Source organism: Pleurodeles waltl, chromosome 3_1, assembly GCF_031143425.1.
Source record: "Pleurodeles waltl isolate 20211129_DDA chromosome 3_1, aPleWal1.hap1.20221129, whole genome shotgun sequence".
NCBI lineage: Eukaryota > Metazoa > Chordata > Amphibia > Caudata > Salamandridae > Pleurodeles > Pleurodeles waltl.
Genome location: NC_090440.1, coordinates 1,631,328,640 through 1,631,351,159, shown reverse-complemented (window position 1 = coordinate 1,631,351,159; position 22,520 = coordinate 1,631,328,640). Strand labels below are relative to the sequence as shown.

Genomic DNA, 22,520 nt, shown 5'->3' with positions numbered 1-22,520 from the left:
TTTCTACGACTAACTGGAAGGAGGTTAAAAGCAGAGAACAATAGGAAAAATGTAAAATGCCAAAACTGTGTTGAAATATTTGGTTTTCTGATTCAAGTCTGCCTGTTCCCAAACACTGGGAAGATGGTGATTTTGCCAAACCCTTTGTTGCTACGTTTGAAGGGAAAAAAAAGACACTTTCTTTTGCAGCAGTTTTTTCCTCATTTTTTCAACACAAAATGTAGCTGTATTTAGGCTATTTTCTTGGTCCCCTCCAGGGGAATCCACAAACCCTGGGTACCTTTAGAATCCCTGGGATGTTGGAAAAAAAGGGCACAAATTTGGCGTGTATAGCTTGCGTGGACAAAAACTTATGGAGACCTAAGCAGGAGCTACCCCAAATAGCCAAAAAAAGGCTTAGCACAGGGGGGAAAGACATAGCAGTGAAGGGGTTAAACATTGACCTGCTGCAATAGGTGACTGTAAGGAAATGCCTCCTTGGCATGGTTACCCCCTGACTTTTTGCCTTTGCTGATGCTATGTTTTGAATTGAAAGTGTGCTGAGGCCTGCTAACCAGGCCCCAGCACCAGTGTTCTTTCCCTAACCTGTACTTTTGATTCCACAATTGGCACACCCTGGCATCCAGATAAGTCCCTTGTAACTGGTACCTCTGGTACCAAGGGCCCTGATGCCAGGGAAGGTCTCTAAGGGCTGCAGCATGTATTATGCCACCCTGGAGACCCCTCACTCAGCACAGACACACTGCTTACCAGCTTGTGTGTGCTAGTGAGAACAAAATGAGTAAGTCGACATGGCACTCCCCTCAGGGTGCCATGCCAGCCTCTCACTGCCTATGCAGTATAGGTAAGACACCCCTCTAGCAGGCCTTACAGCCCTAAGGCAGGGTGCACTATACCATAGGCGAGGGTACCAGTGCATGAGCACTGTGCCCCTACAGTGTCTAAGCAAAACCTTAGACATTGTAAGTGCAGGGTAGCCATAAGAGTATATGGTCTGGGAGTCTGTTTTACACGAACTCCACAGCACCATAATGGCTACACTGAAAACTGGGAAGTTTGGTATCAAACTTCTCAGCACAATAAATGCACACTGATGCCAGTGTACATTTTATTGTAAAATACACCACAGAGGGCACCTTAGAGGTGCTCCCTGAAACTTAACCGACTATCTGTGTAGGCTGACTGGTTCCAGCAGCCTGCCACACTAGAGACATGTTGCTGGCCCCATGGGGAGAGTGCCCTTGTCACTCTGAGGCCAGTAACAAAGCCTGCACTGGGTGGAGATGCTAACACCTCCCCCAGGCAGGAGCTGTAACACCTGGCGGTGAGCCTCAAAGGCTCACCCCTTTGTCACAGCACAGCAGGGCACTCCAGCTTAGTGGAGTTGCCCGCCCCCTCCGGCCACGGCCCCCACTTTTGGCAGCAAGGCTGGAGGAAACAAAGAAAGCAACAAGGAGGAGTCACTGACCAGTCAGGACAGCCCCTAAGGTGTCCTGAGCTGAAGTGACTCTAACTTTTAGAAATCCTCCATCTTGCAGATGGAGGATTCCCCCAATAGGATTAGGGATGTGCCCGCCTCCCCTTGGGAGGAGGCACAAAGAGGGTGTACCCACCCTCAGGGCTAGTAGCCATTGGCTACTAACCCCCCAGACCTAAACACGCCCTTAAATTTAGTATTTAAGGGCTCTCCCTGAACCTAGAAATTAGATTCCTGCAACTACAAGAAGAAGGACTGCTGAGCTGAAAGACCCCTGCAGAGGAAGACCAGAAGACACCAACTGCCTTGGCCCCAGACTTACCGGCCTGTCTCCTGCCTTCCAAAGAACCCTGCTCCAGCTACGCTTTCCAAGGGACCAGCGACCTCTGAATCCTCCGAGGACTGCCCTGCTTCGAAAAAGACAAGAAACTCCCGAGGACAGCGGCACTGCTCCAAAAGAACTGCAACTTTGTTACAAGGAGCAGATTTAAAGACCCCTGCAACTCCCCGCAAGAAGCGTGAGACTTGCAACACTGCACCCGGCGACCCCGACTCGACTGGTGGAGAACAACCAACTCAGGGAGGACCCTCCGGCGACTCTACGACTGTGAGTAACCAAAGTTGTCCCCCCTGAGCCCCCACAGCGACGCCTGCAGAGGGAATCCCCAGGCTCCCCCTGACCGCGACTGTCTGAACTCCATTTCCCGACGGCTGGAAAAGACCCTGCACCCGCAGCCCCCAGCCCCTAAAGAAACGGAACTTCTGTGCAGGAGTGACCCCCAGGAGGCCCTCTCCCTTGCCCAGGTGGTGGCTACCCCGAGGAGCCCCCCCCTTGCCTGCCTGCGACGCTGAAGAGATCCCTTGATCTCTCATGGACTTCCATTGAAAACCCGACGCGTGTTTGCACACTGCACCCGGTCGCCCCCGCGCTGCTGAGGGTGTACTTTCTGTGCTGACTTGTGTCCCCCCCGGTGCCCTACAAAACCCCCCTGGTCTGCCCTCCGAAGACGCGGGTACTTACCTGCTGGCAGACTGGAACCAGGGCACCCCCTTCTCTCCATTGAAGCCTATGTGTTTTGGGCACCTCTTTAACCTTTGCACCTGACCGGCCCTGAGCTGCTGGTGTGATAACTTTGGGGTTGCTCTGAACCCCCAACGGTGGGCTACCTTGGACCAAAAACTGAAAACTGTAAGTGACTTACTTACCTGTGAAAACTAACAATAACTTACCTCACCCAGGAACTGTGAAAATTGCACTAAGTGTCCACTTTTAAAACAGCTTATTGTGTTTTATGTGAAAAGTATACATGCTAAAGTAATGATTCAAAGTTCCTAGAGTACTTACCTGCAATACCTTTCAAATGAGCTATTACATGTAAAATTTGAACCTGTGGTTCTTAAAATAAACTAAGAAAATATATTTTTCTATAACAAAACCTATTGGCTGGATTTGTCTCTGAGTGTGTGTACCTCATTTATTGCCTATGTGTATGTACAACAAATGCTTAACACTACTCCTTGGATAAGCCTACTGCTCGACCACACTACCACAAAATAGAGCATTAGTATTATCTCTTTTTACCACTATTTTACCTCTAAGGGGAACCCTTGGACTCTGTGCATGCTATTCCTTACTTTGAAATAGCACATACAGAGCCAACTTCCTACAGTGACCTATAGATATTCACTGTTCTGTACAACAGTCCTGTACCAAATAATTCAATTAAATAAACAATGGAACTATAACTGTTGAAACTGGATCATAATCCCATCCCATACGCCAACAAACCCATTTCTGACAAGACAATCTATATGACTTACTGGTTCCTGATGCCCAGAACTCGGAAGCCTCTGCTGAAAGTCCGGGCATTTCCCACTGTCTCCTGAAATCCTCCATGCCATCAAGTCCTGGTGTCCTTGTTCTACCAGACTACGATACTCTCCTCCTGGTCCTAGGATTACTTCTCTGAATCTCGGTTTCAACATAGGATAATCTATTGCCATTTCCACCATGATTGGGAACCAAGCATGTGACATCCAAACCGGAGTTAAAACCACTACAGTTTCCACGCATCTGCATATTTTCATCAGTACTCCTGGCAACATTGCAACCGGATGGAAAGCATGAGGTGATAATCCCCTCCAATTCTGCAGGAGGGCATCCACTTCCAAGCTTCTGAGTCTGATCTGCAGCAGAACAACCTTCTCAACTGTGTGTTCAGCCTGTCTGCAAAAGATCTATGCCTAAAGGTCCCCATTTCTCCTCGATCCCCTGAAATATCTCTGTTCAATCTCCAGTTGCTCTAATCTCTGAAATTCCTCAACAACCAGTCTGCTACACCATTGCTTAGACCAGGAATATGCTCCACCACAACTGAAATTGTCTTGCTCAAACAGTATTCCCAGAAGTCTTTCACCAAATCTGCTTGGCCCTTCGATCGTGGACCGGCCATCTTGCTTGACGTACCTCACTGCAGAAACATTGTCCATGCAAAGCATTACACAACATTTCATCATTCACTGAGTAAAATAATGTATCGTAAATGAACCTGCTACCAACTCTAAACAATTGATATGCAACTTTGTCTCTTGAACCTTCCAACGTCCACCTAGGGGCTTCATGTACAGAGCAAAAAGAAGGGGAGAGAAAGGGCATACTTGCCAGATGCTCTGCTGAATAGGGAAGGGCTGAGATAATACTCTGTTAACACTTCGAGAAGGCTGATGGTCTTGTAGCCCTGGCCTGTAGCAGCCCCTTTGTGACATAGCCGAGGGGGGGGCGGGTGGGGAATCCATATTAGCGGACCGCCTGAAATCGCGCGAAGCATAACGTGCGGGTGGTTGGCGCTGTAGTTGCTGCTGTGTCCTGACCTGATGGACTGCCTGCAAGAGGAGACACCCCATTGGGGGAGAGCAGCCTTACCGGGGCAACAAACACCGGATTGGACCCTCGACCCGGCATGGTGCAGCGCTGACCTGGGACCAAAATTGCTGCACGGTCTGGGGAGCCGCCACGACCCAGCCGAGGGAGAAACAAGGAAATAAATAAAGGATAGCATGGAGCCACTCCCCAGGACTAGGGGGCCTACGGTAGATTCTTCGTGGCTTCCTGACGGCAAAGATACCAGGGGCTCGACGCCCCCGCACATATTGTGTATGCGGAGCAGAGGATGATCCTGGGGTTTGGGCCTCAGGTGCCGGGAGGCCACCTGTGAACAAACTGATGCTGTAGGCGCAGAGTTCTGTGGGAGACGGGGACCACGGGGGACTCTGCAGCTCCATAACATTGCAGGTGAGGACTGTGCCGCCTCAAGGTGACCCTCACCCTCCCTCCCCCCACTCCCCAATGTTTGCGAGAATGACTGTGCTGCAGTGGTTGTCCTTTTGCCCTGTAGCGGGCACGTGGTTGGCTCCCTGTGTTGAAACCCCCACCACACCTGGGTGATGAACACTGTGACTGTGTCTACACCTGTGGCTTAACTGTAACACTGAATGCTGCTTTGATGCCCAGAGCCTATGGAGGACTACTAGGGCCATGAAGGTGGCTGAGGCAACGCACCTAGTATGCTGTGAAGCCATACAGGACTGAATGGGGCCTGCAGGCACATGGATTTTGGGAGAACTACTCCATTGTGAGGCCCTCTCACCCCCTGAGATTATTCACAGTTCTGTGGTCCTAACAACTTTATTACATGGATCCTATCACTGGTGCCTACCACTAGCTCTGTGGCCACACTGAGGACTGACGAGGCCTGGATCATTTTCAGCACAGCGATGTGACACGAACAGAGCCCTTCTGGTGCATAGTTGATCTGAATTGTCACTGGGGCTCTAAATCCTCCACCCCTGGATGCTACGGCGGTGGGGTGGGGCCACTGGCAAATCAGGACAAGTGCCCTTACAGCTTGAAGGTGCGCAGAGTTGGACTGCCTTTTTCCCCTTTTATTTGGCTGATCCCTAGCAGCAATGCATGCCATCGAACGTCACAGGGAATGACGGACCTCAAAGAGGAGCACTGCAGGCTAAATGGACTAATACATGGCCCCTTGAACCCTTGGGAAAGGAGAGCCCATTCATGGGGAGCTGCCGGTGAAGCTAGACGCACCTTATGATCCTTCTGGAACACAGATTCTGGCAGCAATCAAAGCATCTAGTGCTGCTCTCCGAGCCAAAATTTATGCCATCTCCCTCGATGTTGGACTACAAGGGTGGATCTCGGCACGGTGGCCGAAAGATCTCTGGCCACGGAGCAGCATGTAAACTCTCTAAAGGATGAAGTGACCTCTCTCAAGACAGTCCTCACCAACTTAACAGCTAAAACTGAAACTCTGGAGCGCAGCACACAGGACGCGCAGGGTCGATTTAGGAGGTGTAATCTACACTTCATTGGCTTCCCAGATGTCGAGGGCCTCACATGTGAACTTTTTCTTGAACAATAGCTCAGAGATGCACGCCCGACCGCGGCACTGCCTCCAGTGTTCAAAGAGCACATCTAGCCCTCATTCCGAAGCCATCAGTGAGGGGGTCCACAACATACCCTTGTCGCAAAAATCCTGAACTTCAGAGATTGGAACTCTTTCCTTCTGGTTGTGAGACTGACAGGCGATCCCAAGTATAAAAATCATGTGATCTGTATTTTTCCTGATTATACTCGCCTAGTACAGCAATTTCGGACAAGTTTTGGAGGTGTTAAGCAAAATCTTACGGCCAATGGGTCTCCAGTACATGTTGCTGTACCCAGAGAAGCTGAAAGTCCTCCATGCAGGCCATGTTCACTTTTTCACTACCCCAGAGGTGGCCTGGGATTGGCTGGAAGTCTGTTGGGATGGGTGGACTCCTGCGCTGCAGTCACCTGGCCCTGCCCTCATGGGGGCACAGATTCCTCGACCGTTGCGGGGAAGAGATGGCAGGCGGCCAGGAATCCCGCTCCTCCCAACCTGTAATGGTCCGACGAGATGGTACCCTGGCCTTGGAACACACATGGTCAGGGTACCAGGAAATCTGGAACCATGTCCTGGACCCTAAGCAAAAGAGATCCAAATGAGAGGAAGTGGGATCGCTGGGGGAGGAGGTAACAGCCTCCAACTCGGACAACAGCAGTGCCAGCTTCACTAATGAGATCCCGCCATCCGATGGATCCTGAAAATACCCCTTAAACGATGATTCACAGGGGGAGAGGGCCAGGGGGGGCTGAAAGCCAGTCTTGCGGCACAAGATAACGCCTCTTACTGCTAACACTTTAAGACCAGATAGGACTATTTCATAAACTGGTAATGTGCCGTTAGGAATAGGGGGAGATGGATGCAAGTTTTTGGTGTTTCGGTTGTTCAGGGTTCCATGACCTTAAGTTGGCAGGCAACGGGATGAAGTCAGTGTCAAGCCACATGGTGATGCATTTTTTATTCTTATATTTTGCTTTGCGTAGAGCATGCATGAATACCTAGTCACTACACACATATATATTAAATTCATTGTTGGAGTATTACATTTTCTTTGTTTCTGTGATCATCATTATTCTACTGCTGTGATTACTTTTAGAATTGCACGTGTGCTGCTGCATTTGAAATAAAAGCTCACTTTATTCATGAAACTTGGGAAGTGCCTTAATAAATACATTACTCAGAGTGCTGCATTCTTTGCATCCCTGTCATTTCGTTTCCTCTCAGTCTGAAGCAGAGCAGAACAGCGCCCCAGTGCGCTTATGGGTAGTTTCTAGTTCAAGAACTCTCTGTTCCAGTTGCTGGTGCTTCTCCTTTCTGCAGCCGTTATCAGCCTATGCAATTGCTACAAATTCCTGCCTTATCACTAATTTCAGTCTCTCCCTTATGGAACCTAATGAGGTCTCCTTAATGTTGTTGTGAAGTAATCAGCTATCAGAAATTGATCGTGGATTGAGCCTGCAGAAAGGCATCGTGGAGGCACCAGTGCAAGTGTTTGGCTTGGGTGAAGTCTAATTGTATTATGAGGCACAGGAGTTCGTGGCCTGACAGAGATTTGGAAGCAAAAAAGTGTTGTGCACTAAGGCCTGGAGAGCTTGTGTCCCCAGAAAGTGATTGACTCGGGCGTAGGTTTTGTGTGCTGCTGAGTAATATGTGTAATCTTGTGTGTTAGGATGGGAGAATCTCCAAATATCTCGCAGACAACCATTGCCAACCAGCGGAGGCCGGTGGTTGGAAAGGCTCCAGCTTGATCAGAACGGTCTAAGTTGTTATCTATAAGTAGGTTTAAATCTTCTCCCACTAGTATTGCAGCATCAGTGGAAAGGAGTATGGGCGCAAGGGCATTTGTAAGGAAGGATGCTTGGTGTTCATTGGGCGCATATACATTGGCAAGGGTAAAGTGAAAGGTGCCCACCTTGAACCTATAAGCCAAAAGCCGCCCTTTGAATTTAGTTACCTTGGATAGTATGTCACCTTTAAATCCCATCAAAGGGGGATTGCCACCACTCCCCACTTTGTAGTGTTTGGGGTCCACATTAGATGTGGAAACCATTTGGATAGCATTCTGGGTTTGTCTTTGGAGAGGAGATAGGTCTCCTGAAGAAGGCAGATTTCACTGCCCTACTGCTTCAGCAGCAAAAGGACGGAAGCTCGCTTGCTGGGGTTATTGAGGCCTCACACATTGAGGCTTATTATCTTAAAATCCAGAAGGGCAAATGAGAATGGGGAAGTGGTGTGAGCTTCGCCAGTCTGGTAATCAAGGCGCTGAGTAGGTAAGGGGCCTAGACAATTAGTGGCCAGTGCCATGTATCTTTTGACACCCAAGAAAGACCATAAGGTGTGGAGGAGTAAATAATTGTTAAAAGCAACAATATCAACATTCTATATTAAAAAAGTCTGTTGTCAATGGTAAGGGGCCTGTAGGGCATGGACTGGCAAGGAGTAAGGTCATCTCAGCCACAGTTAAGGGCAAGTAGCCCTCCTCTGCCTTAGGCCACTATATGGAGAAGGTGAGCCACCCCAAAGCAAGCTGCCCTAATGCAGAACACAGGTGTGGGCAGTCTCAGGAGAGGGCACCACCAGTTCCAGAAGCTAAGTTGTCCAGCGCCACCTGTCTTTCCTGGGCATGTTCACAAAGGCCCAGACAAGGATCTCTCGTGTTTGCCTATGTACTTCTATGGTGCTGGCCGGGCGGGGAGCCTTGAGATGAGCCAGATGCGGAATGGGGGGGTGGGTTGGGGAGAGTCATCCGTGAGGCTGAGGACACAACATGTGTCTTTGAGGGTTTTGAGTTGGTGAAGTTGACCCTCCCAATGGAAGATTAGTCCGAAGAGGTGTCCCCAAACATATGATATTACTTTGGAGCATAAATAGTCAGTGATTGGCTTAAGGTTTCTGTGGCGTTGGAGGGTAAGGAGGGATATGTCCTGGAATAATCCTATAGTATGTCCAGGGAAGTGTATTTGTTGCTTGGTCCTGGCTTTTTGTAGGGTTTTTTTCCCCAATTTGAAAACCATGCACACATGCCAAGATGTCTGGAGGTTTGGCTTTAGGGCTCGCACAGCGGCCGGCTCTGTGCACTCTGCCTAATTGCAGTTCCACTTTGTCCTCCCAATACAAAACAGAGGGATGCAGATGTTGTTGCGGCGACAGCGTTTTTCGAGCTCTTCTGCATAGGCATTAAAGTTGTTGCATTGTTCATGAAGGCGAATAACCTCCTGGTGCAGCATTTCCACCTCCTCATCACTTGTGGTTTCACTATCCTACAGAGCAGATACCCGTTCCCTCACTGAGGGCATGTCTTGCTGCAGTTCTCGCGAACCCGGAGTAAGGTCCTTTTTAAGGTCATAGATGTCAAGAAGTTGCTACTTTAAACCTGTTGTGAATGCAGTTGACAATGTTTTAACTGCACTTTTAATTTGCACTATATTAGTCTCTGTGTTCTGACATTAAATGTAGATTTTCCACAGCCTGGTGGGCAGAAAATCAAGATTTTATAAAAAGCACATAGGCTTTTGTTATCCCACCACAGTAATAACCCACCCTGATGGAATACATTCTGGTCTGGTTTCTTTAAGAGTAAGAAGACTTCAGAGAAGAAAAGTTGGGGTGATGACAGATTAAGAGCTTTTCTATTTAAAATTCTGGTCTTCAATTTTGGCGTTTATCTTGTTCACAGCATTTGAAGAAAGAATATGGCTGTGTGTTGCTGGACATTATAGACTAATGGAATGTTTTAAAGTTCTAAGTTATCTCTATTGTTGCTGCTGTGAGCGGCAATAAAAGGAGTATGGCATAATCTTAGCCTTCATGTCTTTAACAAAATTCAGATATTCTGCCCATCAGGCTGTGGAAATTCTACATTATGTAAAGATACTCATTTGCCAATCACATAGTGCCTTGCCATTACTATGTGCTGTGGTACTACTGCAAAATACAGCGAAATACTGCAAAAATTTGTAAGACTACCTCAACAACAGATAAGTTAAAAAGACTTCCCAAACTATAAGAAGATGGATTAAACAAGGCATTTTTCAAAAACATTGCTGTTTCCCCACAGCATCTTTCCAGACTAGACCTATGAGGTCAGAGTCTGCTACTTTGGCAGAATTGGGGACAGGGAGGGGGCACCTCTATCTCTAAAGGAGATTTGCAGAGCCATGAGATGTTTAGGTTTGATGTAACAGATGGCCAAAATTGTAATGTTGCTTCTACGGTGTTGAAGAAACCAGTGAAATAATAACTGTGTAAATAAATTCATATTCTAAAGCGACAACTAGTGGATGCAAAAATATTTTTGAGGGGGCTTGTTATATTCTTAAAGAGTTAGCACTGGAATGAGGAGGGCAGAGATGAGGGGTAATGAACACACTGCGACTGGTAATGTTCACTACCCCGATTGAGTCCTCCTTATCCCAGTCCATGCCTCCCTCCTGTTTTTGTTCTGTTATTGGAGATTATTGGTAAGTAATGTGTTTGTTACATAAGGTCAGATTTTTGTAAGGCACTGGGAGATTACGTGATTTTCTCAGAATAACACTGAGTCAATGCCAGTAGTAAAACGTGGTTCCCCAGTTCCAAAGTCGGTACCTCTGGCAATAAGCCATCTCTTACGATGTTTAAAATATTCAGGGCCAGACTGGGAACCTAAAGCAGCCCAAGCAAATGTTGTAAAACGAGCCCCCACAGGGTGCATAGAAAGCAAGTCTCACCCCTATAATGGGTCCGTGGGTTTCTCTAAGAAAATTTGGGGGAAAATGCAGAACTGTGCATTATACAACACATTTTTGATTTTATATTCAATTGTATTTGTTTTTAAATCATAGTAAATGATGACCTTACAGTGCACCAAGATACAGCAATTGTTACTGGGGTCCTTCAATGATTCCTTCACCATTACCTTCCAACAGTGCCTCTCATCTCTCCATAGCCCCTCTCTCTGAGGTATTTCATTTATTTTATAGTGCCTCTCTTAACCAGCGTAGGGTGTTGGAGCACTTTACATCACACACACACATCAGAGACAATGAATCATACATGTGTAAATCAGTGTACAGAAAATTGTACATAAGACAAAGGGGACTGCAAAGTGTAGGATTCACATGTGCTCCATACTGGTAGGTATTTTTTAAGAGTACATGGTCTGGGGAAGCATAAGCTCAGGATTCCTAATGTAACACAGTGATTAGGGTTAACTTGACTAATAACAATGTATTTCTACCCAAACAAACTCATTTTTAGCAAAATTAAGATTATCAAATACTGAAAAAAACATAACTTGGATGGCAGTTCATAGCTCACTGTGCTAGATTATGACTAACTTATGAACTGCACAGAAACAAAAGGAGTTCTGTGACAAAAGCAGTATCCCACTGAGCTATGCATATAAAATACTTTTCTGTGATCTGCATAGTGCTCATTCTTTTCAGTAGGCATATTAACCCCAGACCTGCCAACTTGCAGACAAAATCGGTTGTGAGGAGGGGGCATGGCCTTGCAGGGGGTCTGGCTTTATGCTAAGAATGTCTTCAGAGGGTCTTCTTCTGCCTTCCTCCCTTGCGCCATAAAAACTAATAAAAACGTTTGTTGAGGCTACTGGTGATATCCTGGGGTGTTTTCACACCCCTTAATGGACATCGCCTAAAAGCAACCTCAAAAGAGAGCTGGAAATCCACTCTCTCCAGTGGTTTCCAGTTCCCCTTGCTAGCCACCATGTGGTATGATTTCAGCTCCTTGCGAGGTGAAGGGAGACAAAATCGTGAGACATATGGTGGCACTGTATGAGTTGGCAGGTCTATAATCCTCTGCACTTTAGAGGAATCAAACCTGCCACTAGGCAGAGCCTTGGCATTAATCACCAGAGTTATCTTGCCACTTTTATTGTTGTCTGAAAAATGTTGGACATACAAGGAACTCGCCAATGCTTTTAAAACTGCTGCACTACTACAAAACCGGCCCCCACCCCTCAGAGAAAAAAGCAGTTCCCAACCCTTCCATCCTCCCGGGGAAATGCCCGATGCCGGTAGGGCCAGTCCGGCCTGGAAAATATTACTTTGACGCTACTAAATAAAGTAAAAAATAAAGTACATCTGGGTGAACACTTCCCGTCCTTTTCCGCAAGGGTCACTTCATGAAATGGATCACTGCTATTGGTGTCCTTCGGTTTCCTAAAAACACTGATACAAATCGACCTTTTGTTGTTTTTTATTTCGGCATGCATCCACTCTATCTTCTGCAACATCAGCACAGTTGAGTGTTGTCATACATTCCATTATCTGAAACACTTCCGGAATGTTTAAGATTTGAAGGCCTGCGCTATAATATATACCACTATTTTTATCACAATGTGACAATTCTCATGTTTAACTTTCAAAGGGCTAAAAATTGTGTTCTCGCGCACTTCCCATCTTTTACACTCACTCTTTCTTTTATGAGTTCCCTCCGTTTCTACATATCCTACGCGATCTCAACCTTTACCTTTCTCCTCCCTCAAGCAGCCCCCACTGTCGGGGAAATTTCTCCTCCGTCCTCCCAGGTACAACAAAAGTCCGGTGATGGCTTTGAAGCTTTCACAGTCTCGATTCATTCCATTAGTGCTTCTCCGGCTGGGAAACTGCGCATGCGTGATAGCCAAAGCTACGGACTTATCGCGTGACAAAAGCGTCATTGCGGGGCACTTCCTGAGTCTGGACCTGGTTTTCTCTCACACCATCCGGCATCATGGTTGCTAGGCAGCAAGCTCTCGGGACAACAGAACGCAGAGAGGGGCAGCCTAGTGACTCCCTGCGGGATGGGCACCATGTCGGCAACAGAGGTGCAGTACGGTCGGAGGAAGGGTCATAGCCGGACCTGCTCAGGTGAGACCACAATGTTATGATGGCAGCGTCCAGGACACGGACATCCCAGGGCAGAGAGAGCACGAAAGCCTCGTAAAAAGAAGGTGTAATCCCTGATCTAACTAATGTATTTATCCGCGAGAGTATTCTATGCTTTTAAACAGTTCATATTATTAGTCCCACTAGTCTCGGCGTTGGCTCAGCATTCTATGACTCTGGTTAAATCGCTTAATCTCCTTCTGTTTAAATCGCTTAATTGTCTGCCTTTCTGTTGTTTTCTGAAGAGATAGAAGAGCTCTTTTTGCTGCTGAAAAGAGTGACTGAGTACCCTCACTCAAAATGGGATGAAAATCACTAAGGGGAAATAAAAAAAATTCTAGCTTACGCGTCAAGAATTTTCAATTCTATTAAGGACACGGAGGCGAGGATTATGCTGTCTCCTTCTTTACTAAACTCCAAACAGCAGGTAATCATTTTACAAGAAAAACATAAACTACATGTCCCATGAGGCATAAGCCTAACATCACGTGGCCCAATCACCACCCATGCCCTTTGTCCACAAATGCTATGACCCTTAACATCACTTCCTCTTTCTTTGGATAAGTCTCTTCACAAATAGTCAAAATCAAAACTTTTCAAACTGCAAACTTGGTGCGATCCGAAGTCCTATGGAACCCAAACTTCTTGAAGGACTGAAGAAACAGGTCCTTGAACAACGTCTTCAGATTAGGGAAGATGCGACCTCAAGAATTCTTCTGATCAGAACCTAAGGAAAACAATATATATATGGTAATATCCCTATAGTTGTGTAGGGAAAATACTCTTTCAATGATAATAACAATTCTGGGTGGGAAGAAATAATGTCTATTATACAATCAAAACATAATAATAATCATTTGATGTTAGCAACATTGTTTCTTAGGGAGGGATAATCCTCGCCTCTGTGTCCTTAATAGAATTGAAAATTCTTGACGCGTAAGCTCGAATTTTTTTTATTCTATTTCAGGACCGGAGGCTCCGATTATGCTCGTTTAAAGCTGATTAATAACCACAGAAGCAACATCTAAAACAGGTTTTTGATAACATTTTCTAAATTTGGATTCAGATGACCAGTCGGCCGCTTTCATAATATACTCTAGACGAGAGCCTAGGGCATATGTCTTAAACGCCATTGCGCCTCTCACTGAATGAGCTCCGAATATATTAATATCTATGCCTGCTTCAGTCATTAGCCATTTAACCCATCGAGATAAGGTGGCCGATGAGACCGGTTTAAAAGGTTTTTGTAAAGCAATGAGTAGCTGACCAGAGGTATCCTGTCTAAGAGGTTCTGTAACCAGTTCATATTCTCTCAAACATTGAACCACACAAAGCTTTGGGTTGTCTGGAAATGCTGGGTAAGATACTGACCTGCAATTAGTCTTTGTCCGTTTGGAAATGTTAAAAATAACCCCTTCGGGTGAATACACTCTACCTGTTAAGTCCAAGGCTCTGACGTCTGATACGCATTTGCAAGAGATGAGGCATAATAACATTGTCAGTTTGGCTGAAATTTGTTTACGGGAGAGGGAACCATTGTCCGGCCAGGATTCCAGAAATCTCAGTACAATATTGACGTCCCACACAATGGAATATTTAGTTTGAGGAGGATTGGATAATCGAATACCTCTAAGTAATTTACATACTAGAGGATTTTCACCCACCGGTTTCCCATCTAAGTGACCATGGCTAGCAGAAATGGCTGATCTAAAGTTGTTGACTGTTCTATAGGCTAGGCCTGAGCCAGCTAGTTCAGCCAGAAAATTAACAATCATTCCAATATTTGAGTCCACAGGATTGGTATCCCGTCTATTACACCAACCAGTCCATCTTCTCCATGCAGATGAGTATCTTTTGTGGGTACCTGATGCCCAGGCTTGTTTGATGAATGTCGCAGCTTGTTGCGAAATTCCTGGGGTGTTGGATGTTGATGATTCTCCAGGTTCAAAAGGATGTTTGGGCGAGGAGGAATGAGTAGAGGTAGTGCGCATGCTAGTTGAAGGGCAAGTGGGAACCAAGGTTGAGCTCTCCAGCAAGGGGTCACTAATATGATCTCTGCTTTCTGTCGTCTTATTTGAGACAGTACTCTGGGAATCATTAGGAACGGGGGAAAGGCATATCCCCGAAACTTCGACCAATCTTGGAGAAAAGCGTCGGTCGCCTGGGCTAGAGGGTCTGGACGCCAACTGAAAAAACAAGGTATCTGAGTATTGAGACGGGAAGCGAATAAATCCACTTCGCAAGGGCCCCAAACTTTGGATATCTGTTGGAAAATTATCGGATCCAGTCTCCAGTCGCTGAAGTCTGTCAGGTACCTGGAGTTCCAGTCCGCTATTGTATTCTGGTCCCCTGGGAGGTATTCCGCCATGATGGTCAGGCGATGACTGAGGCAATAGTGCCAGAATTCCTTGGCAATTTCGGCCAGTATCCTGGATTTCGTGCCCCCCAGTTTGTTGACATATCGCACTGCCGATATGTTGTCCATTCGGAGCAGAATGCAGCAGTCTGTCTTTTGGGGGGAAAGGCTCCTGATGGCAAAAGATCACGCTAGGAGTTCCGGACAGTTGATATGAAGTGTCTGTTCCCAGGTCGACCACCGGCCTCCAGTTACTATCGAGCCGCAGCGGGCTCCCCATCCACAAAGGCTGGCATCGGACTCTATCACAATTTCTGGGTGAGAGCCGAAAATTTCTCTGCTGTTCCAAGCTTCCATGTGTTGGAGCCACCAATGAAGTTCTGCTTTCACTTCGTCGGTCAGGGGAATCATTTCTGAGTAGCTGAGACCCTGTTGAAGGTGTCTGATTTTGAGTCTCTGAAGGGCCCGGTAGTGAAGAGGGGCCGGGAAGATTGCCTGAATCGAAGAAGCCAGCAGACCCCCTATTCTGGCAATGTTCCTCAATGAAATTATCTGGTTGGCTAAAGCCATCCTTAGTTCTCTCTTGATGCCTCAAATGTTTTAATGTGGGAGTATAAGAAGGGAGAGGAGAGAATCTATCCTGAATCCCAAAAAGTCTATCACTTGAGAGGGAGTCAATAATGACTTCTGCACATTGATAAGGAAACCTAATTCCTGCAGAAGATTGATTGTCCATTCCAGATGCGTCAGGAGTGTCTGGGGGTTCTGAGCCATCAGAAGGATGTCGTTGAGGTATACTATGAGTCTGACTCCCTTGGATCTCAGCCGTTCCATCATAGGCCTCAATAATTTTGTGAAGCACCATGGGGCCGATGAGAGGCCGGAGAGAAGGGCATTGAATTCCAGACAGTGTCCCTTCCAGAGGAATTGTAGGAATCTCCTGTGAGGGTGATAGATGGGGATTGACAGGTAAGCGTCTTTTAGGTCGAGACGCACCATCCAATCTCCCTCTAGAAGAATGTCTCGTAGCAAGTGGATGCCCTCTATCTTGAAGTGCCTGTACAAGATCCAGTAGTTGAATTCTTTGAGATTTAGAACTAGACGGTGACCGCCTCCCTTTTTGTCCACGACAAAGATAGGGCTTAAGAAACCTGTTGGGTGAGGGGAAGAAAATCTCACCGCTCCTTTGTGTAAGAGGTCCTGTACCTCTGAGTCTATAAAAGTCTGATCTGCAAGGGAAAAATAAATTTGTGTTGGAGGGGAAGTTTGAACCGGAGTTCCTATAAACTCTAGGTGAAAACCAGTAACTGTCTGTAGAACCCAAGGGTCTCCTGATTTTTTTTTTTTCCAGTTTTCTAGGAATAAGCCCACTCTGCCCCCAAGCCGTACTTGAGAATAAGGAATAATGCTCACCTGAATAACTAGATTCTTGGATTGCTCCCTGCTGACCCCTGCGGGGTCCTCGTCTGTATCTGGGGCGAACACCTCGGTTGCGAGTGGGGTAGAAGGTGGTGTCCGATTGGTCGGAGTACCAGTTGTTTCTCCCTCTCGTATAGGAGTATTGAGAGCTTTGGAAGGATCCTCGGCCGGACATACGCCCTCCAAAACGTCTGGCCCTGGCAAAAAGGTTTCTCTTGATGACTTTCTTAAGCGATAAGTGTGCCTTATCTAGGGAAGAGAAAGTAGCACAACATTTTGCTAGGTCCTTTTATAAAGGACGAGCCAAAAAGGAGGCCATCAGCCGATGGACCAGCTTCGGAGGTTGCAAGGTCTGTTAACTTGGGATTGATTCTCATAAGAATAGATTTGCGGCGTTCTGATGATACCGCACAGTTTGCGTTGCCAAGAAGGCAACGTGATCTCTGGGCCCAGCCAATCAGGACATCAGTATCCACGGGCGTATTCGATTGTTTGACAAGGTAGGCCATGTCGAGGATTTTTGTCAAGGGATCTGTGACATCCAGAAGCTTATCTTGGCAGATCCGCCATGATCTGTCTAAACCCTTTTTCGGGTCTTTGCCAAATTTCCTCATGAATGTGACCATAGTGGGGTCAATGTCTGGAGTGTCCGTAACCTTTTCATCTACATCAGGTCTAGGGCATTCAGCCCGAAGGCGTGAGCGGACCTCCTTGTCAAAGCTTCTTCTGACATTGTCATGTATGTATTGAGCTACTTCAGGAGATGGGGTCCAGTTGGAGGCTCGAGGGTGCATGATCTGGGTGGGGTCGAAATCTAGGGTCTTAGATGAGGCAGGTTCTTTTCTGTTTTTTTTGCTGGGGTAGGGGGGTCCAAGGCGTCAGAATTGCAGGAGTCAGAGTTGGAATCTGAAGAGGATTGAGAGGAGTCTAAGGGGGTTATTACAACTTTGGAGGAGGTGTTAAACCGTCCCAAATGTGACGGCTATATACCACCAGCTGTATTACGAGTTTCAAAGGATATAATAATAACCCCCTAAGTCTTTAGAATTACTATAGTTATGTTCGGTGGAATGCTTTTTAAATAATTTGTTAGATGCGTCAGCATGAACACCAGTGATCGTGTTATCAACCTCCTCTAAGTTTCTGGTTTTGGCTTTGCACTTAGATTTCTTCTCATGAGAAGAGGATTGAAGTTCGCTATGCCAACCCTAGGATTTTGCGAAATCAAATAATTGCCCTGAAAAGGGTCCCAAAGCTTTCACAAAGGGCGTCATTAACAGATTGTTGTACTCTGTTATCAAGGGCTCCCACTAGGTTTACCTCTAGTTGGTTGCCCAAATCATCAGGATAAAATCCAGTTTCATTTTCACTCCATTGAGCCATATTTGAACTTTTGTGAAAAAGCAATAGGGGGAGTGTGAGCCCCAGACAGGCTAATTGGCCCTATTATATGGTGGAGGGATCTGCCCGTAAATAACACTCTAGGCAAATGCCTTTTTATATTTTACAACCCAGTTCTAGTTGAACTGGGCGTCAGAGAGCAGAGAAAAGGTTTTGACAGGAAGAAAAACCGGCTGGCAGGCGCTCCGCGCGTTCGAGAATCCAAGCCGACTCATCAAAGTGATGAGATCGGCTTGAAAAACGCGTGTGCAAAGCGCGAGCGTTGCCAGGGAAAGGGGACTACACAGGCGTGTAGTTGCTCCCGCTCCACAGGGCGTCAGAAATCAGGTCGGTAGAAGCCGTGCAAATAAAAGAGGGGAAATAAACGGGTTATCGCGAGCGAAATCGCGTCGCTACCCGGAGTCATAAAATGCTAGAAATATACAGTACTACAATCACATTATTATATTAAAGATACACAGTTAACGTAGGAATGAATAAAAGCGTCACTTATCTGCTGCGGAGCAGCAAAGAAAGAGGAAGTGACGTTAAGGGTCATAGCATTTATGGACAAAGGGCATGGGTGGTGATTGGGCCACGTGATGTTAGGCTTATGCCTCATGGGACATGTAGTTTATGTTTTTCTTGTAAAATGTTTGGCTGCTGTTTGGAGTTTAGTAAAGAAGGAGACAGCATAATCGGAGCCTCCAGTCCTGAAATAGAATTCTTGTACCCTAGTACTTGATTGTTACTGACCATAAGCCATTAACCTTTCTCATGGATGAGAGAGGCATGGGGGATGCTAGTCCTATGTTGATACATCTGTTGCCACACATACAGGAGCTTAATTTTGGCATTTGCCACATTTCCAGTGTCAGGAATGTCAGAGCAGTTTTTTTTTGTCACGCTTCCCTGTTGTTGATTCAGGAGATGAGGATGATGAGTGGCTAAATGTGTGCGTTTTGGGTTTGCTGGGTGTATTGAAACACAGTGAGGGGGCTGTGAGCAAGGAAGATTGGATAAGGTTGGATCTGGAGGATGAGGTGTAGGAGCAAGTAAAAGATTTGATTTGTAATGGTTGGCCAGGGGGAGCAACCTACTGGAGGAACTTTGAACTTGGATGACAGTCAAGGATGATTTAAGCATTGAAGGGGAGTTGGTGTTGAATGGGGACAAGATTGTGCCTCCGACAGGTCTAAGAGAACAGTTGGTGTGGCTAGCACATGCTGGTCACGTAGGGTTGATATCTACAAGCGAAAAGTTGAAGATGTATTATTGGTGGATGACTGTCATGGATGGTTTGGTGGCAGGGCTGTGGAATTTAATAAAATATCTACTTGCCCATGGGACAGGTTGCTTAATAAATCTACTTGTCCTATATCAAAATCAACTTGTCCCTTTGGTGCCATGTAATGCAGCAACAAACCATGGCAGCAATCTCATTATATAAGGGCTATGATAATAGCCTATCTGAATATGCCAGGGCTCATACTATAGTGGGCTTTGAATACTAGCAAATCCCGTATTTTGTCACCTTTCCACACATGTACATACTGAGGCTATAGGTAGCAGTAAGCAATAGCTCCAAGTTTAGAATGCCCTTTTGAGTCTGTGCAAACCTATGAACTTGCATGTTTTAGGGGTTTTTACCAGCTCTTCTCTAATTCATTTCCATACTGAGAAAGTTTGGACACTTATTCCTGACAGTTGGGGTAAAAAAGTAATTGGAGGGAAAGTGAACTTGTTAATTACTTGTTAATGCGTAACAGATTTTTGCATGAGCAAGTCTAGACATACATATTTGCTTGAGCTAAAATATAGTTCACAAATATTTTCTAGGAATACCCTTTCCTGGCCTATTTCTGTAAATTCTTGGTAATTCGTAATTTTGTAAATGTGCATTAATGGAGGGTTGTATACCATGAGGGCACTTTTGTGACGTTGTTTAAGAATTGGGCTCCTACTTAGATCTGGGTTTACCCAAGACCATTTCTTTTTATTACAGTTCTGTCTTCTCTCTCTATCTATTGATTGGCTTCACAATGAGTGACAGCATTGTGCTCTTTGTGGTCAAAATTCATCGACAGCCCAAAAGACAGACCTCTTCAGTTATGATTTGAATGGAAAAACTATTGTATGGATAAATATATTTAAGCTGTATAGAGACTGTCTTTATGTGATACACCAGAAATTAGAAAGAGTATCAGCAATTTCTGTATTGTTTTTTTATGTGATGTTTTTGTCACTTGGGGTGCACTTTCTTTCACTATTCTGCTTTTTGGACTGTGATTGCAAAACAAGCAAATTATGCCATGATAATGGTTTTCAGCAATAATAAAATTCTGTGTTGTCATACAGATTTGGGTACTGGTTGGAGTGGACCAAAATATGATGCTCACTACTGACAATTTACAATCTGTATTCAAAATTTTGGATGATTAAATCAGTAGCAAAACATTTTTTTGTTTTTGCTATAATAGAAAGATTTTTTTTAAGTGAGCTTCATGTGAATGTGTGCATCGTTATAGCTGATCACACACACTTGTCATGCTGTTTGTAACAATTCAAAGATAAACAAAAGTCCCTCTAGGCTTCACTAAAAAGACAAAAAAAACTACCCGGTTTGTACATAGTGATGATTCCTAACTGGAAAGTTTCAGAGGGATTCATCAAGCGGGGCCGAGAAAAATTGGGTCCCAAAACAAATTTCCCCCATTAATTTTTCCATTTGAATTTTAGACAAAGCCACAGTACAAACCACTGAACGGATTTACATCAAATTTGGCAGAAAGCTGGGTTTTGGTCCAGCAAGAGCACTTTAATGATTTGGTGTAAATTCATTCAGTAGTTTTTGAGAAATTAATTGCCAAATATTTTGTATATTTTATGCCGCAGAGGAGTCGTTGGGCCAACATATCTCATGCTAAGATCTGATTGGATGTCACCACATCAACAACAATATGGCAGCAGTCATCGTAGGACTCAGGTCCTGTCCCATTACCTTAAAACAGTGAAAAGAGGCATAAGGGGGCATAGTATCCTGGGGGGGCAGTGCATATGTTAGGGAGAGGGGGTCGCATGCCCCCCCAAGCCTCTAAAAGGCCCTGAGGACCCCATCTGATAGCTTATTAAAGGGGAGGTATCTATAACTCACGCCCTCGCCATGCACTGCTTATTACCCCACATATTACATCACTCATGACATCTTCTACGACATCAGTGATAATATCACTGCAACATGTGTAAATAAATTATTATGAGAAGTTATTTTTACCTCAGTTAACTGGTGAATTTAAGTGATCTTGTTCATTGAAAACATTATGTTGTCACTGAAATTCTCATCTAACTATAACCTTTGTTTTTTTCAGAGAATTTCTTTTTTTTTAAAATGCACATTAAGGTATAATTATTATGCCTAACTAAAACGTCACATGAATGTTGGTTGTCTTCCATCAATGGATACATGGTGGTTGAAAAAAAAAAAAAAAAAAACATATATATATATATATACATTCTACCATGTTGATTGTGATTGACTCACATGCAAAGTATAAATTAAATAAATTTAGAATGGCGTTTTTCAGTTGATAAAGGCTGAACATCACAGCCAAAATGTGTTCTGAGTTTGAGTTGAATGCTGCTGAATAAATTACATCATTATTCTCCAGTTCGAGTGCAGGCTTTTCTCCTTACAGAGAGAAATTAGTTTGAATGTTGAAGGCCCATTTGTGGTAGCTCTAGTGCACTACCAACGATTAGGAAGCACTTTGGCAACCGCAACCTAGTGTTTGCTGTTAAGGTCGGGGTGCCCCCGGAGCAAATAAACACTTGAGGAAGGGAAGGTGCCTGCAGCAGTGGGAGTACAGCGCTGAGTGTCATCAGACTCTCTTTGCAGGGACTTTCGCTTTGCAGTAAGCCCTTTTCTCCATGAGTTATGTGGATTTTCTGAGATGGGCACCACTTAGGATTCAAGTAACTTCGTTTCTTTGTGTTTTTGCAGTTTTATATAGTGCAGGACTTGACCCGAAGGTACTGGAGTGCTTCACATGAGCTTCAGTTACATTACAAAACAACACATTCACTATGGATTTAAGCATGGCGAGATTGATTTGCCTAGAATCCCACGATTTCGAGCTGATATTGAAACACGAACCCCTTTCCCAAGTTTCAAAGTCTGCAAGCTGTGGTTGTAACGCCACATCCTCTCTCCTAAGTGAAACATATAATCAAGTGATCAATTGGATAAAAAAACATAAAGATAGCAAATAATTTAAAAATGCTTTATCACTATTTGAAAACTCAGGCAATATGTTCATATTTTAGTTTTTTAGAGCTGTAGCTATAATTTGTATGGAAATAAGACACTCTAATTTTTATATTTTTTAAAGGAAATGCTTTAGGTATTGCAGTCTTGATTACATCAAGATGGCGTTAGGCGTGCCACACTTTTGTAATGAATATAGAATGTTAGCAATCTAGTTGGTCAATAGAATATTGTGGAGAGGCAGCGGTCAAGGGCACAGACTCAGATAATTTAGGGCAGAGAGGAGGGTAAAGAGGCAATAAGTTGACTA

At 45.2% G+C, this 22,520-nt stretch overlaps 2 protein-coding genes across 2 annotated transcripts in view; one reads left to right on the top strand and one right to left on the bottom strand.

The window, feature by feature from the left end:
* PHOSPHO2 (phosphatase, orphan 2) overlaps nt 1-12,526 on the bottom strand; it is a 58,701-nt gene extending 46,175 nt beyond the window's left edge. The window contains exon 1 of the mRNA XM_069225300.1: nt 12,394-12,526. The gene's annotated coding sequence lies outside the window, so the exon portion shown is untranslated. The remainder of the gene's footprint in view (nt 1-12,393) is intronic.
* Nucleotides 12,527-12,579: 53 nt separating this feature from the next.
* Nucleotides 12,580-22,520, top strand: part of CFAP210 (cilia and flagella associated protein 210) — a 132,618-nt gene continuing 122,677 nt past the window's right edge. Inside the window, exon 1 of the mRNA XM_069225299.1 lies at nt 12,580-12,773. Coding sequence (XP_069081400.1) covers nt 12,707-12,773 — 67 coding nt within the window. The 5' untranslated portion in view covers nt 12,580-12,706. The remainder of the gene's footprint in view (nt 12,774-22,520) is intronic.